Source organism: Colius striatus, chromosome 20 (genome assembly GCF_028858725.1).
Source record: "Colius striatus isolate bColStr4 chromosome 20, bColStr4.1.hap1, whole genome shotgun sequence".
NCBI classification, from domain to species: Eukaryota; Metazoa; Chordata; class Aves; order Coliiformes; family Coliidae; genus Colius; species Colius striatus.
The window spans coordinates 1,016,200-1,030,073 of NC_084778.1; the positions used below are offsets into that span (position 1 = coordinate 1,016,200).

Below are 13,874 nucleotides of genomic sequence, written 5' to 3' on the forward strand. Positions count from 1 at the left end.
TGTAGTTTATACTGCTGTTGTTTTTAAGGTGGTTTAATGCAACAGTGCACAGAGCTGATTGTGCTGTCGCTTGCCTGGGTGTTCTGCAAACTCCTCCTGTTCTGTCCATAAAAATCAAAAGTATCGAGGGAAAATAAAGCCCTTTTGTACTTGCTTTTCAAGTGTTTGAGGCCATTTCAGCTTTTTAATGGCCTCTATATTAACTGTTCCCTCTCCTGATCTCTGCTTTACCAACCAGTAGTGTGAAGCAACGGGAGGTTTTACACCAGTAAACTTTTTGGCAATGTTTGATTTAAGGAAGTCACACAGCTATTGGTGAAGAGCTGCTGGCTCTTAGGAGGGTTTGTTTCAGGTACCTGTAGTCCACTGTTACCCAGTTGCTACCCAGCCATACCCAGAAACGGGCTTTTGTAGGAAAGACGCCACGTCTGCGTGTCAAAGCATTTGGGCTTTGGTTTGAATTCGAAGCTTTGTATCTAAGCAAATATTCAGTGGTCTTTAAGTGACTGAAACATCTTTGAATTGGAAAGCTTTATTAAAATTAACATGAAGTGATTGTATTCCCTTACACAGCCAAGTAGAACACATAATGTTTTGAAGCTCTGAGTCCCTCTGAAGCTGTACTGGCTCGTGAAAGCTCGGTGTCTGTGTGTGACAAAGGTGTGTGTGTGCTGTCACACAAAGGTGTGCATCCTGTTTTCTGTAGTCTCCAAAATCTGGAATCAGTAGTTACAGATAACCAGTGGGCACAGTCCATATTGTGGGTTTAAATGACTTGCTTCAGGCAGAAGCAGGCTGTTCCTTTTGTGAAAGCTGAAGTTAAGAAACACTGGGGAAATGCCCATGCTGTGGTCTTACTGTTCTTCCCTGTATCAGCTTCTCCTTTTTTCAGTTGTTTGAAGAGCACTTCACTTAGAAAAACGTGAGGTGTGCTGGAGTGAGTGGTGGCAGCCTAGGAAGGATGTTGTGGCTGTGGCAGCTGGGGCACTGGCTGGGGAATCTCTTGAACGAGTACATCAGGTGGGGGGGGCAGTTGTTCCTCTGTTTCTGAGTGAAGTTCCTGGTCCTTGCTGAGATCTGAACTGTGATCCTCCACTGGTTCCTTGAGCCAGTCGGGTGGAGGTGGGAGATGGAGGGATGTGGGTGAAGGCTCTGGGTGAGGACAGGAGTTGGGTGCACAGCTCGCTGCTTCTGCGGTGGGAGCTGGAGGCTCCTCTGCGTTGGGAAGCGAAGCACTGGCTGTGATGTGGGCTTGGCTTGTGGAAGGCAGTTGGCTGTTTTCATTGCTGGTGGTACAGTGGGATGGTTTGTCCAGTGCAGTGGGGTCATGCTGTAAGTTTGTGTCTTGTTTCAATTTCCAAGGCAACATAAACAGAACAGATGAACGTTTGGTGCCCTGATCCGAGTCCACAAAGACATCTGGTGTGTCTCCATCTGCAAATGGAGAAGGACCTGCCCAGTTTGAGTCAACCAGAACTGGCCTCCTGCAGCATTTCCACAGAACAATTACAATAATAGCTGCTATCATACTGATCAAAATGATGCCAATGATGAGTGCTGCTATCCAGCTCCCATCGCTCGGTTCTGTGTTCGCCTCGGGGAACTGGGGACCTGGCGCAGCACTCAGTGCTCTTCTAGACTTGTGTGCACTGGCTCCTGTTGCTTGCAATTGATACAGCAGGGCTTTGTCTTCTGTTGGGCTCCTGATACTGGTACATGCACTTCTTTCTTTCACGGGAGCCATTTGAGGTATTGCTGTACAAAGTGATTTCCAGATTTCTCCACAGAGGAGAATCAGAATTACCTGGTGGCTGGTCATTGTCCTGCAGCCTCCTTAGGAGTGTCCTCTCCTGAGGCAGGGATGAAATGCAACATATTAATTTACAACCACGTTTGTTGTGTTGTTAGATTTTACTGACACCAGACAATTTCAGGTTAATATCCTAGCACTGAAACTAAGATTAGACCAAACGTTTACAAGGTGAGGCCGGTTCCCATCTGCAGCAGCAGCTTCGTCACTGCCTTGGCAAACAACGAGCAGATTTTCAACATTATTGACCATCCTGATTAAATTACTTTTTTGAGAGAGTGTCTTGGCTGTTATTACCTTTTTTGACCTTATCAGAAACAGGCAAGAGCAGAGACGTTTCAACAGCGTTTCAGAGTAACGTTTATCGGCCGTGCTCTGGACCTGGCACGGAGTGTGAAGCAGCAGCGTTGACAAACAGGATTGGCACGGTGAAGAAAAGTGTCTCGTTTGGATCGATACAAGCTGAGACCTGAGTAAAAGGCTCTTTACAGCTCTCTTAAGATTTGCTTTCCTGTTCATGCCTCTCCAGCAGTTAAGGGTAGAGTGTGGTAATGTTTAAGGTTTCCAGGTACTGATGCTGTAATGGAACAGCTCTACCACACTGAACTCTCTTCATAAAGAAATTCCCGCCTGTGGAACACTTTCTGTGGTAGGGGGGATGGTGTCACAGGCCTGCAGCTGTTGGCACCAAACAGATTCTGGTTTCCCCGTGCTGCTCAGGGCTCTGAGAAACTCCACGAGAAATGAACCACATTGAACACATCTGCTGCTTCAATAAAGTGTTTCTATCTGAAGTTACTTTCATGCCACTTGAGCTAGTTTATCAGTTACTGTCATGTCAGTCATCTGAAGCTGTTCTGGGAAGTTTTTATGCATAAATCCTCCGAGATTTTCGATGCAACAGCGTAAACACACAAGTGGTAAATGAATGCTGCTGGAGAATATTGGCTACAAGATAAGGTTCATAACAAGTAAAAATGATTCAGTTTAGTTTTTCTTTTCCCATCTTTCAAAAATCTAGTCAAATAGTACTGACATGTCGAGCTCATGCTAGTTCACAGCACCCCTAATACTTTTAAGATACGTTCAACAAGAGCTTTGAACGTAGCCTGCAGTTGAGACATCACAGCACAGTTCCATTTAAACCAAGCAATAGGAATATTAAGCCTTTCCATGTTGAAGTTGTTTCTTACCTGCACGTTTGTCTTGTCAGGCAAACATCACCTCACTTTTTTGTTTGAAGCCTCAGGCAGTGTGCTGAAAGTTCAAGCAGCTGAAAATGGCTCGTTTCACGTTGAAGTAGGTTTCTGCAGCTAAAGAGGAAGTTTGCCAACAGTTGCTGCAGGAAGTGTAGGAGTGGGGAGCTTGCTGAGAGCCTTTCTCAGCGTGCACACTTCACAAGTGAACTTTTCATCTCTGCTGTTTTTATACATCTAATGTTGTGGCTCTTGTCTGGGCTGTTCTGCTACACAGATTCATAGATTTGCCTGTGTTTGCCTGTCTTTGTTGAAACTCGTTGTTTCTGCACGAGTCAGAAATGATGCAGGTTTGGATTAGATTTGAATCTTGCTGATTCAATTTCAGTGGTGGATTCGGTGTGCTGCCATGGAAATGGGGGAGAGCGACCTAAGGCTCATTGCAGTGAGTCACCGAAGGCTCTCTGATCACAGGATGCTGGCGTGCCTGTGCATCTTCATTTGTGTAGTCGCATTAAAAGGCAGAGAAGTACAGATTTCACCTTTCCCCTGCCCCTGCTCTCCATGTTATTTTCTGCCTGGACTACTTTGGTACCTGCTGCCATCATTAACAGAGGTCTGTGTTCTCTAAGCAGTGTTTGTCTTTCTCGGTGCCGTTTCGTGTAACCCAAATTCTTTTATTTCCTTGAGCGTTTTTGCCCAGAAAGGCTGTCTGGCAAAAGGAAACCCACACAAATATGCCCTCATGGCATTTTGCAAGTGAATTTTGCCAGTGACAAGTAGCTACTGCCAAGTCTTTCTGCAGCTTCTCTATCTCCTCCCGATTTTGTTGTTGTGCCTCTGTTCTGATTGCACTGGCTCTTTTTCAGACTCCCTTTGCTCCTACAGCAAGCACAAACCTGATCTTATACTTTAAACTATAACTTGACTTCTTGTCTTATTCCTTCATCTTATCCCCATTCTCTTCAACTCTCTTTGCCACAGTTTCCCCCTCTTTGACAGTTCTTTTTCCTTCCACTGACATGACTGATTCTTTATTCTTTGCCCACTCTTGGTGATGCTACTGGTGATGCCTCTGATGTGCTGCCTGCCAGCAATTTACTGTGTTCCTGTGTGCAGACTGGGTAACACTCTCACAGATTTGTTCTCCTGCTTTAGTTCTGTTACCTTCTTATCTATGAGCAATTTTACACCAGATTAGATTCTCGTCTTTGCTGTCTCAGATTCTGTATTAGTACTTGCACAGCCTTTGCTGTTGCCTCCTGTGCTGTGGTCATTTTGGGGAGGGAGAGGCTAACTGCAATGCAGCATCCCCCAACCCTGACCTTTAGCTCTGTATTCTCATCTCTTCTAAGGCTGTTGTCACTGATCAGTCACAGTTTGTATTCTTCTGGTGTTTCTCCTCATGTTTTAGAAATGCCTGACATAATCCCCTGTCCTCCCATTCTACTTGTGTGTTGTGTTGGCACCGCCTCCCTTTGAGCTCTGAAGTGGAGCTGAACATGTGGTTTATCACAGATTCACTGGAATTTCCCTTGTGGTTGGGGTTTTTCCTGCTCCAATCCACTTATTTTCTAATGACTCCTGTTCTGGACTGAGCTTGGGAACTCCTTCCCCCTTCATCCTCACCACTCAAACCACCCTGAACACGGACACTTGCGTTGTTTTTGAGATCCTTTCTTGGCTTCTATGACACTGTCATTTTGCTTCTCTGTTCCTTCTTGCCCTTTCAGCTAAGTTTGAGTGATGTAGTGGAGTGTGAACTGGGGACTCAATCTTACATCTCAATTATTTGAAACTCATGCAGCCATCTCTGTTGTCAAGGGATTCCTTACAGGTGCACAGGTTGTCTGGAGCTGGGTCACTGTGCAGGTTTAGCACTTGTAACCGTGGTACAACAGGCTGCTTTAACCTGGGAAAAGCTGCTCATGTCTCCTTAAATGACAAAGCTCTGCTGTAGTGAGATGAGGCACAGGCATCTCCCCAGAAATGGGGAGAAATCAGGTCTCTGTTAGAATAATGAAACTAAAAGTGGATTTTGAAGATGTTTTGCATGTTCTAGTTGGTTGTGTTAGGATGAAGTGAAGCGTGTTTGCCATGCAAGACATTGCAGCTGGTCATCAGAGAAAACCTTTACTGACCTTAGCAAATGTTATAGGGGTATCATATTCTCAAATGCCTTCTGTGGTGGTTTTTGCAATACTTTGGCTTACAGGGATTGTATCACATAAGTCATTTAAAAACTGGTGTTACTTGTTTATTGGAGATAAAGAATTCAAACAGTTCTCGTCTTCTAACATATGATACAGACTCGGTGTATTGATACAGAAAGTCCAAACACAATAAATATGGTTCAAGTCTCAGTCTGGCTCAAAAGCAATTAAGATGGTTTATGAAGCTCTGGGTGGAAAAAGCTGAAAGTGAATTTTGGCAAATCAGTTCCTGATTCAGAAATTGCATCAAAGCTGTGACTCAGGGTTCTCTCAGAAAAGCAGCTTCACTGTCCCTGTGCAGCACGGCAGGGTTTGGGATGTTTGTTGGACTGACAGTCATTTACTTCTGGTTATTCTTTTCCCCTAATGGTCTCTGAGAATGAGCAGACTCCTGTCCTGTAGCTTTATCCTGTTCAGCTCCTATTTCTGGTCAAAGGGATAAAACTGGTCTTTCCACCATTTATAGGAAACTATTTAACACAATCCCACTCCTTTCTGGGTCTGCAGGGTGCTGCAGTGTTCTGCAGTGTTCCCACTGTGGTAAAAGGAAAGCCCCTAAGATCTGAATTTAGATTTCCTGTGTCAAAGTTGATGTTGTGACTTGGCAGCTGCATTTTTGCCTTGTGTTCATGATGTGGAGAAGGCAAAATACGAGTCTTTACCTGAGTAAGAGTTAAATCTCAACTACAAAATTGGCTAGAATGGGTTTGGGTGACTTTGACGGGTGTTTTTCCTGTTTATCTATTTCTTTGGTGAGTTTCTCTGTACTTTCGTCTTCAGTTTTCCTTTGGGTCTCGGCATCTCTCCCTGATATTAACTCTTGCATTATCAGGTCAGTTGCAGTTGTCTCCTTAGGCATCCTCTGCCACGTTCCTGCTGCAGTTGGCCACAAGCTGTTAGTTGCCAGAATGTCACCGTTGCTCCTGGGCCTCCGTTTTCCCCGATGGGCTTTTCTGAGAGATGACATTTTGTTTGCTAGGACGACTGTGGCCAGCAATAAGAAGGTGCAGATGAGCACAAGTACTGCAATTATAATGAAGCAGATCAGAATAAGAGACTTATTGTCTTCACACGGTTCTTTTGCCATTGTGCCCTTGGGTTTGCCGGGGTTCCTGGGTCCTCCCGTGGCAGGAGCAGCACTCCTGGCAGGGCAAGGACTTGAATTTTGGGCCGTTGTGGAGGGTGAGGATTGCAGGGTACTTGGCTGCGTTTCCAAAGTAGTCACTTTGCTGCTGAAATCAATACTCAGGGGGGAATTTGTATTGGTTTCTGTTGTGTTCTGCCTTCCACTCAGGTTTTGGCTGGTAGGATTCCAGGTTTCATTTATAGCCCTAGGATCATTGGTATGGTTTGCACTTGTTTGCAGACACAAAGAAAAGATTATCACAGCAGGGAAGGCGAAGTGTGTTTTACTGCATCCCTCTGTCTTCATCTTCCTATCTAGTCACCTGCAAAAATACAAAGAATTTTATTTAGCAAATGCCAGCTCATCAGGGTTTGAATCCAGCTGCTCAGGGAGCTGTAGGCAGCAGCCTTTTGGGTGAAAAAAATAGACTACGTACCCTGACCTCATTTTTAGTGATGTAGGAGGATGAGTTCAAGTACTTGCTACTCTGAAAGGGTGTCTTGAGCTTCTGACAGTTTGAGGTTTACAGAAAATATACGAAGATGAAAAAAGAACATGAGGCAAAGAGGAAAAGGAAAGTGTTTCCTACTAACCACTCTGATGTAGTGGCAGGCTGTGGTAGTTCCTCCTCTTTGGTAGTTCCTCCTCTTTAAAGCTGCCCATATTGCAGCTTCAAGTTCATCGTTTCTGCTTTTAGCCAGTGAAATGACAAACCCATGTCAGATTTACAGATCCTTACTTCCTTGCATTGCCCTGAATGTGGGAAATGGAACCACACTTGTAAAAATGCTCAAGTCAAAAACTTCCATCTAAAATGTTACTGTGACAGCAGTAACTTACTGTAATTGATTAGAGCTCAGCACAGCTGCCTGGAGTGTTCAGTGAATACCCAGGAAAAGCTTTGTTCTCCAGATTTTCTGCTGTTTTCATAAAGACATTTCTTCTTGAAGCTGTTACTTTAAAGGTAACAAAGCATATCTGTGCCTGTGTAAGGTGATGTTGGATTTGAGTGTTTTGAAACATTCCAGACAATGTTTGCTTTAATGGCAGTCAGAAGTTAGCTTGCCTGCCAAAGGACTCAGTATACCTCTCCCAAAGTCAGAGGGGTGAGCTTGCCTACCTTGCAAAATCCAAGAGGCAGTGCTTCAAATTGCTGAAGTCTCCAGGAAGAGGAAAGAAAGAAGTGATATAAGCCTTGTGTAACCAGGGAACAAACTGTGGGTGTCTCGTGCTGCTCCTTTGCATGTAAGGAAAGGCACGTGTGGCATTTACCTTGCAGTAGACTCTGTTCTGAGATTCTGTTCTAGTCCTTATTGTTAAGTTTGAAGTAGAGACTGTCCTCAGTTATCAGCTAGAGCTCTGCTAGAATGTTTATCTTTGTCTGGTAAAGGCTGCCTAGAGAATGGCTTGTAGCATCCTTCTAACAGGGAAAAAAGCAAAACCAGCAAAGCCTTTTGGAAACATTTCACACAAAGTTGGTGCCTGACTTGCAGAACTGGGCTCCAGCTGTGGGTGAGGATAGACTCCAGCATTTAATGTTAGTGAGGGTTGCAGCTCTCTGCCTGCTCCCTCCAAGAGTACATGAAGCCCAGTGTTAATTGTAGAGTTCTAGACCAGATGTGCTTTCCTTAAAAATAAGCAAATGGTGGTGTGAAGGGCACGAGAGCAAAGGGACTGATCCTTCAAGAGATGGATTTTGCCTTTAGTTCAACCTTTTGTGCCCAGGGTTTCAGAGAGTCTTGTCTCACTGCATAGTAAGGTCTGCACCACACAGGATCAACAGAGCTGAGCAGAGACTGTCACTGTTAATTCTTTAGGGTCTGCTGGTGAATAACATTTAACATGTTTAACAAATACAGTTGCATCAGCTTCCTTAATTCATCCAGAGACAAGACTGGTACAGATTGTTGCTACTTGTGAGTTACTTGAAGTTCTTTAAAAATACCTTTGCATATTTTTCTATATACATATTTTTCTGCAAAATCTATAAGAAAATTTGAAGTGAGACTTAAAACAGGAGAAGGAAGATGTGTACTCACCTGGCCCAGCTGCAGCCAAGGCAGAGTTGCTGTCTCAGGTATTTTGTCCTTTAACAATAAAGTTTCTTTGTGCATAGATTTGCTCTTGGGATGCAGATGACCCTTAACATAGAGCAAGTAGATTTATTTAGACAGTACTGGTATGTTTTAAGCAAATCTGTAACCGAAATGATACGTCGTTTGCTCTAAGTGGAGAACTAAAGCCACAGAGATGACACATTTCCTTTCTGTAACAAGCACACTGTGACAGGCTGGAGGGGGAAAAACACCAGCTTGCCCAAATTAGCTCTCAGACAACAGGAAGTAACGTGGTGGGGGAAAGTATCTTTGGCAGTAAATCATTCTACCTTGATGAGGTTTCTCTCCTCAGTTGTCCTGCACTCAGGTGTTTTACCTCAGATGTTACCGAGAGCAGTGTCAGTGCAATTAGAGCTACTTGTGTGCTCACAGGACTGGTCACCTCTGTCCATAGCCTGGTGCCTGCCTTGGAAGAGCTGAGTTAATGCTGCCTTGGGGCAGTGACACTACTGTAGATGTTCATGAACTGCTGTTGGGTTTGATTTAACTGACTCTCCCTGGCAGGGTGCTGTGTGCTGTGCTGGCTCCAGGGATTGGCTTCAGGCAGATGTTCTGCCCAGTCTCTAACATTCACAGAATCCCTCAGTGACAATAAAAGCTTCTTGAAATTTATGTGTTGTCTGAATGTTTTTCTAGGAAGAGTTATTTCATAGGCAAGGCTTCTGTACTCCTCTGAGGACTGACCATTCTTAGAAACACTCCCCCAAGCACTAGAGTACTGCAGTGTCTGTGGCAAACAACATGAGCTTGAGACCCTTTGAAAAAGTTGCTGTGTGGAGGCTTGGCAAGACTCCAGAAGTAAATGTGTGTTTTTCACATACAAAAACAGATATTTGAATCTCTAAGAAGTTAATCTGTGAGGCTTTGACTTTGCAGAAAGCCTGAGCTCTTTTCCTGTAACCCAGCTTTGAGTCAGTTGCTTTCCAGCAAGGATTTTATTGTTTGCTTTAGTTAAATAAGCCTCTGGTCTCTCTGGAGGTTGCTTGGCTGTGGGGGGTTTGTGTGGCACTTCAAAATGAGGCTGAGTGAAATCCCAAGTCAAGCTTCATCATAATGGGCACTAAACCTGGTTGGAGCATGAGCTGAGACAGAAGAGGAACGTGCCTTTGGGCTGGAGCTGTGGCCAGTGTCATTGCTTTGGGTGGGTGGTGTTAGAGCTGTGTGAGACATGAGTCTGGTTTAGTGTAGCAGGAGAGTCTGCAGCGTGGCTCCAGACTGCAACCCCAGCAACGTCTGTCTCGTTTTCTCTCAGGTTCAAGACCGGTCAGATCAATGGAGATCTGTTGATATACCACGTGCTGCTGACTCTGAAGCCATACTATGCAAAGCCATACGAGATCGTAGTGGACCTCACACACGCTGGCCCCAGCAATCGCTTTAAAACAGACTTTCTTTCAAAATGGTTTGTAGTTTTTCCAGGCTTTGCTTATGAAAATGTCTCAGCAGTTTTTATTTATAACTGTAACTCTTGGGTCAGAGAATACACCAAATACCATGAAAGGCTCTTGACAGGTCTGAAAGGAAGCAAAAGGCTTATTTTCATAGACTCTCCAGGGAAACTGGCAGAGCACATCGAACACGACCAGCAGAAGCTCCCAGCAGCTACCTTGGCTTTGGAGGAGGACTTGAAAGTATTTCACAATGCTCTCAAACTGGCTCATAAAGACACCAAAGTTTCTATTAAAGTAAGCCCTTTTTAATGCCTTCCTAGTGACTTGTGATATTGTTGTAAGGATTTGAGTATGATTTTACTCTTAACTCTCCTGTCTGGAGGAGAAATCACAGCTTACTGCTATGCTCTAGGAATTAGTGTGTCATACGTTTGCCTCTGTGAAATGAGAAGTGTGAGACTTTTGTCTCTGTATTGTTACCAATAGATGCTGAGCCATTTTTCTCCTCTTCCTAAGGTTGGATCAACAGCTGTGCAGGTGACATCAGCAGAACGAACCAGGGTCCTGGGACAAACAGTGTTTTTAAATGACATATACTATGCCTCTGAAATTGAGGAGATCTGTCTTGTTGACGAGAACCAGTTTACCTTAACCATTGCCAACCAAGGCACGCCGCTCACGTTCATGCACCAGGAGTGTGAAGCCATCGTCAGGTCCATCATTCACATCCGCACACGGTGGGAGCTGTCGCAGCCCGACTCCATCCCCCAGCACACCAAGATCCGGCCCAAGGACGTCCCTGGCACGCTCCTGAACATCGCTCTGCTCAACCTGGGCAGCTCAGACCCCAGCTTGCGGTACGCAGCCCTTAAACGGCCGTCGGCTTCGGTCGCAAACGGCAGCGCTTCTGCAGGTTCTGGTAGTGTTGGCAAAGTCTCTCTCGAGCAAAACACTTGTGCTTGCCCCACAGCCACACACAGTGTACTCCTTATACAAAGAAAGGCTGGGGCTTCTGTGGGTGGAGAGAGGCAGACCTGCATTCACAGTGACTGAGGGCACGTAGGGAGCTGAATTTCCTAAGGAGGAACACGTCTGCTGTGTGCTACACGTTTGTTAGGTACCTTTGGCTTCTGTCGTGTTGAGCTTGTTTAGAAAATGGAAGCTGTGCCTTCTAGAGCAGGCTCTTGGGTCTTGCCAGGAAGGGCTCCTTGCCTGGGAGCTGGTTGTGCAGCCTCTGGGGCCCTTGGCAGTCTCTCTCCCAGCAGCCTGGGTGCACTGGGAGATATTTAGGATTTCCTGGAACTGAAAGCTGTTCTGAGAAGCCCAGTGCAAACTCCACCAGTCAGTCTTGAACCTCATCAGAAATTGTTTAAAGGAAGCAGAAGAGTAATTTATTTCACATCTCCAAGGCACACGTTTTTGTCTCTGAGTTATAACTACTGCAGGGAAAAACCCCCAGGATTGGAATGTAACCTGTTGTGTAGCAGCATTGATGGGAGTTTGCAGATGTCAGCCTTGCTCTAATGCACATATTTAACAATGTACAAGACAACTATTACAAGTCATGTTGCTTGTTTTGTTCCAGGTCTGCTGCCTATAATCTTCTATGTGCCTTAACCTGTACCTTTAATTTAAAGATTGAGGGCCAGTTACTGGAAACTTCAGGTCTGTGTATTCCTGCCAACAACACGCTGTTTATTGTATCTATTAGTAAGACTCTTGCAGCTAACGAGCCACACCTTACCTTAGAGTTCCTGGAAGAGTGTATTTCTGGATTTAGCAAATCTAGTAAGTAACACCAGTTATTCCTTAATGCTAACCATGAATTTGAGAAGGTTTTGGTTGGGAGCTGTCTAGCTTAGTTAATTAAACTCCCTCATTGTAACTGAGTCACAGTAAATTTAAATTGCAAATGCTTCTTAGGGCTGTTTTAGCTGTTTTCAAGATCATCCCTTTATATCTGTTCCTTCAGAACCCAGTTGTGTAACACTCTGAGGCCAGGCAGTTTCACAAACTGGAATGGCATCTGTTGGAAAAAGCCCTTTAACTGTTCCCATTTGAAAGTGCCCTTTCCTTTCTCAAGAAGTGGATTAAAAGAAGAGAAGCAACTGCATTTTAAACTTGGAGGTTGAGGCTAAGAGAAGGTTTAGTGGACATCTCATTCACTTACAGGTTTAAGTTCACTCAGAGAGATGACAATGCAAATATCATGTGTTTCAGATCAGTGTTGGTAGTTTGTACAGTGAGTGCTTTGGATGGATCTCCACCAGCCTGTTACTAATTCAGCAGGAGCAGAGAATATTGACAAGTCAAAATCTGGGGTTCATGATAGTGAAGGTTTGAACTCTAGAATATACATACACAGAGAGTTTCAGGGTTCTTTAGTCATGTCAAAATTAATCTCTCCAGGTGTATTTTATCTCTCAGTTGTACATCTGGGGCTGTTGCTCTGCTTTTGCCATCCTTTGCTTCAGTCATAGTACAGCTCTGACTTCACTGTTGGAAGCTGTTTAGGATACTCGGGATTAAAAAGAAATTATCTGAAGTAGTGCTGTCTGATACTGCATGAACACAGCTTTGACACATCTCTTAATGAGACGGAAATGTCAGCATCTCTTGACAGGCTCCTGCAGATGTTGCTTGGGTGTGTGTTTCTTTGTGAAGCTCGCCTGATTGCCCAGCTCTCACAGGGCAATAAAGCTGAAAGGAAAGGTGCTCACAGGTTATTTCCTTACAAATAGAGACCAGTACTGATCCTGTGTTTCATGGTGAATTTGCATTTCAGGTATTGAACTGAAGCATCTTTGCCTGGAGTATATGACTCCCTGGCTGTCCAACCTGGTGCGGTTCTGTAAACACAACGACGACGCGAAGCGCCAGCGGGTCACTGCTATTCTGGATAAGCTTATAACCATGACAATAAACGAGAAGCAGATGTATCCTTCCATTCAGGCTAAGATATGGGGAAGCCTTGGACAGGTACACATTCTGCATAATTCATTGCAATTCCTTTAGAAGCAGAGTGTAGTTTTTTAGCCACTTCAGTGTGAATGCTGGAATATCCAATGGATCTGGACCCAAGTGTGTGAGCTGTGTGTGGAGAGCAGCCTGTGAGTTCTGCAGTTCCCATTCTGTGCAATGCTTCATGAAGTCATACATGAGCTCTGGCTTCAGGGCCCTTTCAGCTTTTGAACCAGATGTGTTTTGATGGCAATTAACAGAATATCAGTGCTGCTGCTGCTCATTAGCTCAGCACTGAGCCAGATTCTGTGCTCATCCTCCCTCAAAGGAAAGGCAATGAAAAAGGTGAAGCTGACATCGTATGTGCCCCTCGTAAAGGAGGTGTGTAGACAAACGAGACTGGCTTTACTTGCTGTCACCAGGCTTGCTCACAGGCTTCATATCAACTTCCTCATTGTCAGGCTAGTTTGACTTTTTGTAACTGTCATCCAAGCTGCTGCAGCCCAGTGTCACAGAGCTGCTTGTGGACAGTGTGGGAGAGCTGGCAAACAGATGCACGAGTGCATTTTCTCTCTTGGTCAGATTGGCCAACTCCCCCACTCCAGCCCAAGGCAGAACCCAGTGTATTTCAAAAGCTTAACTCACCCTGAGAGCAATCTGACTTTGATGTCCAGGATGAAAGTCACACAGAGAACACACAATTAAATATGAAATATTCCCCAGCAGCTGGTGGAAGTTACTGACTTACCTGACCCAGGGTAACCGATTTTCATATGTAATGAGAGCTGAACTTGAACCATTACTGAGAAAACATTAGTCTTAGCCTGCATGTTACATTTAGAGTTCTCTCTGCACTGGGGCAGATTTGATTCTTGCCTGCATATATTAAATGTCTTTTGTGGAGGTTAAAAAACCTCCACAAAACAACAAAAAACAAAATAACCAAAAAACCCCAAACCCCCCCTTGGTCCCTGGAATTCACCTTCACACGTGGATAGTGCTCTAAGCAACACCTTTGATAGCTACAGTCTTGCTTATTTTCCTGTGAGTATGTTTTTTC

The 13,874-nt window shown here is 44.6% G+C and overlaps 3 protein-coding genes across 5 annotated transcripts in view; 1 reads left to right on the top strand and 2 right to left on the bottom strand.

Moving 5' to 3' along the window:
• Positions 1–13,874, top strand: part of NF1 (neurofibromin 1) — an 83,543-nt gene that overhangs the window by 48,333 nt on the left and 21,336 nt on the right. For both annotated transcript variants that reach the window (XM_062012609.1, XM_062012610.1), the window contains 4 exons: positions 9,715–10,147; positions 10,370–10,710; positions 11,439–11,641; positions 12,639–12,832. In XM_062012609.1, coding sequence (XP_061868593.1) covers positions 9,715–10,147; positions 10,370–10,710; positions 11,439–11,641; positions 12,639–12,832 — 1,171 coding nt within the window. The remainder of the gene's footprint in view (positions 1–9,714; positions 10,148–10,369; positions 10,711–11,438; positions 11,642–12,638; positions 12,833–13,874) is intronic.
• Positions 517–3,090, bottom strand: EVI2B (ecotropic viral integration site 2B). The gene is made up of 2 exons (XM_010197986.2): positions 3,004–3,090; positions 517–1,850 (listed from the first exon to the last, which is right to left on the bottom strand). The coding sequence occupies exon 2, from the start codon at positions 1,817–1,819 to the stop codon at positions 953–955; it is 867 nt and encodes a 288-aa protein (XP_010196288.2). The 5' UTR covers positions 1,820–1,850; positions 3,004–3,090; the 3' UTR covers positions 517–952.
• On the bottom strand, positions 5,260–8,560 carry EVI2A (ecotropic viral integration site 2A). Of its 2 annotated transcripts, none has more exons than XM_010197984.2 (2): positions 8,385–8,560; positions 5,260–6,667 (listed from the first exon to the last, which is right to left on the bottom strand). In XM_010197984.2, exon 2 carries the CDS (start codon positions 6,649–6,651, stop codon positions 5,893–5,895), a length of 759 nt encoding a protein of 252 aa, XP_010196286.2. In that variant the 5' UTR covers positions 6,652–6,667; positions 8,385–8,560; the 3' UTR covers positions 5,260–5,892. The 2 variants fall into 2 exon arrangements, with proteins under 2 accessions (XP_010196286.2, XP_061868475.1); XM_062012491.1 differs by lacking the exon at positions 8,385–8,560 and adding an exon at positions 6,939–7,082.